Source organism: Furipterus horrens, unplaced genomic scaffold (genome assembly GCF_987537825.1).
Source record: "Furipterus horrens unplaced genomic scaffold, mFurHor1.1.pri manual_scaffold_13, whole genome shotgun sequence".
NCBI classification, from domain to species: Eukaryota; Metazoa; Chordata; class Mammalia; order Chiroptera; family Furipteridae; genus Furipterus; species Furipterus horrens.
This window is the reverse complement of record NW_028327183.1, coordinates 57,049,277-57,053,708: the sequence shown is the minus strand read 5'-3', so window position 1 is coordinate 57,053,708 and position 4,432 is coordinate 57,049,277. Positions and strand designations below refer to the sequence as shown.

The following is a 4,432-nucleotide window of genomic DNA, read 5'->3' as shown; positions in this document are numbered from 1 at the left end:
CCCCCTAGTGTCTGCCTTTTGCCTGAACCTCTCCCTGAATCCACTGGACACCATTTGAACCACCCAGGAGTCCTCTCCCACGCATTGGACCAAATGAAAACAATACAGCTTTGGGAGCAAAAGAAAATTGGGTTCCATTATTTGTTCCAAGTAATCACTTGCGGATCATTTCAGAGTGAATATTTGGGGATTTTCATTATGTTGAACTGAGACCCACTTTCTAAACCTTCTGCTTGACCACCCCTCATGGGAGAGAAGACGGCTGTACCTTCCGTATCTTGTGGCGATACGTGAACTACATTTCCTCCACCAGAAAAAACTATGTAATGTGGATTTAAGTCCTTTCCCTACCCTGACCCAATCCTATCGCTGAGCTGCGTAGTCCCGAATCTGTCTGAGACCAGGATGGCTTGTGGGCTGCTTACAAAATACTCAAATTGCTCCCCAGAAGGCTGTCAGAATGTTGGGCATGAAGGCCAAGTTATCACTTCTTTTAATGTAAAATAATTATTTTCTTATTCTTTACTTTTTTCCATTACCATTTACCCACCTGTACCCTCCCCACCTCCACCCACCCTCCCCAATGCAATTACCACATGGTTGTGTCCATGAGTTCAACTTTTAAGTTTTCTTTATTATAGTCAACATAGAATATTATATTAGTTTCAGCGGCAAAGCACAGGGATGAAACATTTATGCAGCTTATTAAGCAATCTCTCCAATATCTCTAGTACCCATCCGACACCATATGTAGTCACGACATTATTGATCCTATTCCCTAAGCTGTGTTTTTTCTGCACCCTACTAATAAGTAGGTCCCTGAGGGAGGGAGGCCTGGTGACCAGCTCCTCACACGACGCTGATAAGGATGCAGCCGCGGTCCGATGCCAGTTGCAGAGACAGCGGTCAGGGATGCTTCAGTCCCAAGGGGAGGCCTGAATGAGCTTCAGCACCAAGTCCCCTACAGAGCAGCGACGTCACGCTGGGAGGGAAAGTCACCGCGAACACATCCAGGTCAGTGTCAGAGGTGCTCATCCTCCCGCAGCCCCCCGTGTGCTCAGGGCGTCCCACTCCAAGAGCCCCCGACACCCAGCTGTGCTCCTCGGCCAAATGCCCCCCCTTCCTGCCCTCAGGGTCTTACCATGAGGAGCTGTGAGGGACACAGTGGGGTGTCGCAAGCTGTCGCTGCCTGGGGGAAGACACAACACCAGAGCTGTGGAGGGTGAGCCCCCTTCACAGGCTCCAGCCTCCACTCTCCCGGGGTCCCAGACAGCCCCTGCCCGCACCCAGACTTACAGGCAGCCTGGGCGTAGCTCTCCCTGACTCACTGTAGGGCTCTGTGGGTGGGGGCAGGGGGACAGCTGGATCCCGTGACCCTAAGGGAACCCCGTACCCCTAAAGTGCAGAGAAGAGCCTGGAACTGTGACTGAACACCCAGGGTAGAACCAGCAAACACGGGGAAAGTGCATGTGTGGGGACTGGACCTCCAGCCCATCTGGACGTCTGTCCTCAGCAGGGACCTTCCCCTCTGACCTGTGACAGCTGGGACTCAGTCCCTGTCCCTAGTCATCAGGGATAGATTTGTCCTCCACTGTCCCACGGGCCTCACTGAAGAGTAAGTGTCAGCGAATAGGGCTGATGGGCACGCGCCCGTGCGGGGATGCCACGGGCCATTGACCAAGCACAGCACAGTCCCCCCCAGGGGCTTGACCCCCGCGGACACAGGACACGCAGCCCGCCCCGCCTACCTGAGCGCTTCCTCCTCCACGTCACAGCTCCAGCGGCCACCGCCCCAAGGAGACCCAGGACAGCAGCGATGCCCGCAGTGATGACGCTGGTCTGAGCAGGGGGCTCTGCGAGGGGCAGGAGAGAGGCCAGCCTCAGGCCTGAGTCCTGACCCCGCTCAGGGACGCCCCGAGACGAGGCGCTGTGCCCACGCCCCCTCCTCACCCCATCGCAGGGTCAGGGGCTCCGGCAGCGCCCCGTGCTGCACACGGCACGTGTATCGCTGCTCCTTTCCAGGGGGCACCGCCACGGCCACCCACTTCTGGAAGGTCCCGTCCCCCGCAGGCCTGGTCTCCACCAGCTCCATGTCCTGGGTCTGATCCTGCCCGTCGCGCTGCCAGGTCATGGCGATCTCCGCGGGGTAGAAGCCCAGGGCCCAGCACCTCAGGGTGACCTCACGGTCAGAGACAGGGTGGCGGGTCACGTGTGTCTTTGGTGGCTCTGAGGGGCAGGTGAGAACATTCGGGAACTTAGTGTTGGTCATGGGGACCCTCCAGCTGCACTCACGTGACCACCCTGAGCACAGACAGGACACCTGTGGTGGGGGAAGGGAGCGCACAACCCAGACACCAGCCTGCACAGAGGCACCTGGGAGAGTCTCCCACTTCTTGGAAAGTTCCAGAATCAGGGCGAGAACCTGAAGCAGGAGTCTCCAGGCTCTAAGGGGAGAATGCAGACTCAGGGGGCGGCTGAATGACTCCGCAAAGCGGGGGCCGGGCCGCCAGGTCTCAGTCCGAGAACGAGGGAGAGTGTGGGGGTCACCCGGTGGCCGCAGGGTGTGAGGGACCCGCCGTGCGCTTTTTCACGGAGAGGACGGGCTCCTTATTGTCCTTCAGAGAAAGCGGGGCGCGCAGGTGAGTCACAGCATAAGGAGAGCTCGGGTCTGTTCCTTCTCCCCAGCACTGGGGAATTCCGACACTGACCCCCTTTTCCATCTCTCCCTGCGGGAAGCCCCCCCAGCCCACAGAGGAGGCCCGTGCTCGGTACCTGCCCGCAGCAGCGTCTCCTTCCCCCTCTCCTGGAAGATGTGGAGCCACCGGTTGCAAAACTCCTCCATGTGAAGCCTCCAGGCCTCCGCTGCAGAGTCCGTCACCAAATTGCGACCCACGGGGACCTGGACCGCCGTGTCGGCCGTGGTCCGGGAGCTCAGGTCCACTTTCAAGGTGAGGTAGTCGGTGCCGTCGTAGGCTAACTGAGAGTACGCACGGAGGAGGCGCAGGTCCGACCCCACGAAGCAGCCACACAAATCCTGGACGGTGTGCGACCCTGACCCCGCCCCTAGGTGAGTCCCGCTCACTTAGCCCCGCCCCCAGGACAGGTGTACCCCCGACCGGACTAGTCCCGCAGCCTCGGGGAGACCCCGGCCGGCCGGTGGGGATGGGCGTCGTGCCCGGGACCCGGGCGCGCGTGACTCACCGTCCTCGCTGTGGTTGCTCACGGCGCGCTGGTCGTTCAGTATCGCTAGGGACAGCTGTTCGTTGTCCGTGAGAACCCTCGGCCAGTCGTCCCACAGCTGGGGGTCCGCCTGCTGCACCCACTGCAGGTCCAGCCACGGTTCCCGCGGCACCAGCCTCGGGGTCGCGGCGCCGCTGTCGTAGCGCACGAACTCCGTGTCGTCCACGTAGCCGACAACGACGTACCGGGACTTCCCGCGGCCCGGTCCCGACATGAAGGTGCTGAAGTGTCTCAGGGTGTGGGTGCCTGGGGGCGGGAGGACGCGCGTCCTGGGTCCCGGTGTCCGTAGGGGCTGCGGGCTCGGGGGACGGAAAAGGGGGCGATGGCGGAGAGGAGGGGCCGGGAGAAGGGGCGGGGCGGGGCGGAAGTCGGGGATCGGGGTCTGGGGTCCGGACCGGGGTCTGGAGACGCTCCTTCCCCGGCTCCCGCACCCCCGCCGGGTGCCCGCGCTCCTGCCCCGCAGAGGCCGTTCCCTCCCGACCGCGCACTCACCGGCCCAGCTCTCGGTCAGGACCAGGGCCCCCGAGAGCAGCAGGAGCAGCGGTCGGGGCGCCATGACGCACCCCGAGCGTCTGGGGAGAAGGAATTCGGGTTCTGAGTGAGGACTTAATACACAAAACCACGGTGACGCTGATTGGCTCCTTAGAGTCCGGACAGCCAATGGGAGTGAGAGCTGCGTGAGCGTCATAAGTATCCAGGCAGAAGGACCCGTGAGATGCAGAGGGAAAGCCCGGGGGATATGGGGACACCCCAACAATGAGAGTCTCCGCTCCAGACTCGGTCCTTTGGCTGAGACCCTGAGAGCCAGGCCTGGGGACCCCGGACGTTGCCCTGACCCCTCCTCCTGCACGGAGATCTCTGTCCCCCTGTCTCCCTGAGTTCCGGCCCAGCGGGTGCTTCACTCAGTGAGTAGCATTTTGATTTCAGATCATCTGTACAGTCGTACAAAATAATTTTGTTTGTGTGGTTATATCTATCAACATTACCACACAAGGGATAAAACAGAAAAAATAATTCATTTAGAATACTAATAATAACCAACATGTAACCTTATTTTTATGAAAAATAACTCTTTCCTACATACACAAAGTGGTGAGAAGAGCGGGTCTGCTTACATTTTGCATTTTTTCAAGTCCCAGCACCTGTCAGCACCATTGGAAGACCAATGGACTTTCATATCTGCTCTGCGTTT

At 59.6% G+C, this 4,432-nt stretch overlaps 1 protein-coding gene across 2 annotated transcripts; it reads right to left on the bottom strand.

Annotated features, from left to right (window-relative positions):
- Positions 1 to 613: 613 nt before the first annotated feature.
- Positions 614 to 3,821, bottom strand: LOC149995559 (saoe class I histocompatibility antigen, A alpha chain-like). 2 transcript variants are annotated; one of them, XM_090260069.1, is made up of 7 exons: positions 3,733 to 3,821; positions 3,202 to 3,486; positions 2,773 to 3,051; positions 1,951 to 2,226; positions 1,749 to 1,853; positions 1,297 to 1,337; positions 614 to 982 (listed from the first exon to the last, which is right to left on the bottom strand). In XM_090260069.1, exons 1-7 carry the CDS (start codon positions 3,794 to 3,796, stop codon positions 962 to 964), a joined length of 1,071 nt encoding a protein of 356 aa, XP_090116195.1. In that variant the 5' UTR covers positions 3,797 to 3,821; the 3' UTR covers positions 614 to 961. The 2 variants fall into 2 exon arrangements, 1 of the variants encoding a protein (XP_090116195.1); XR_016507694.1 differs by lacking the exons at positions 1,297 to 1,337; positions 1,749 to 1,853; positions 1,951 to 2,226; ... (1 more) ...; positions 3,202 to 3,486; positions 3,733 to 3,821 and adding an exon at positions 1,142 to 1,282.
- Between the last annotated feature and the right edge of the window lie 611 nt (positions 3,822 to 4,432).

Bases quoted from the DNA above. Each gene is read 5' to 3' on its own strand.
- LOC149995559 (XM_090260069.1), bottom strand. From the start codon at position 3,796: ATGGCGCCCCGACCGCTGCTCCTGCTGCTCTCGGGGGCCCTGGTCCTG. The intron at 3,052-3,201 runs GTGAGTCACGCG...GGGCGGGGTCAG, and splicing joins GAGCAACCACAGCGAGGACG to GGTCGCACACCGTCCAGGAT. The intron at 1,854-1,950 runs GTGAGGAGGGGG...TGCCCCTCGCAG, and splicing joins GCCCCTGACCCTGCGATGGG to AGCCCCCTGCTCAGACCAGC.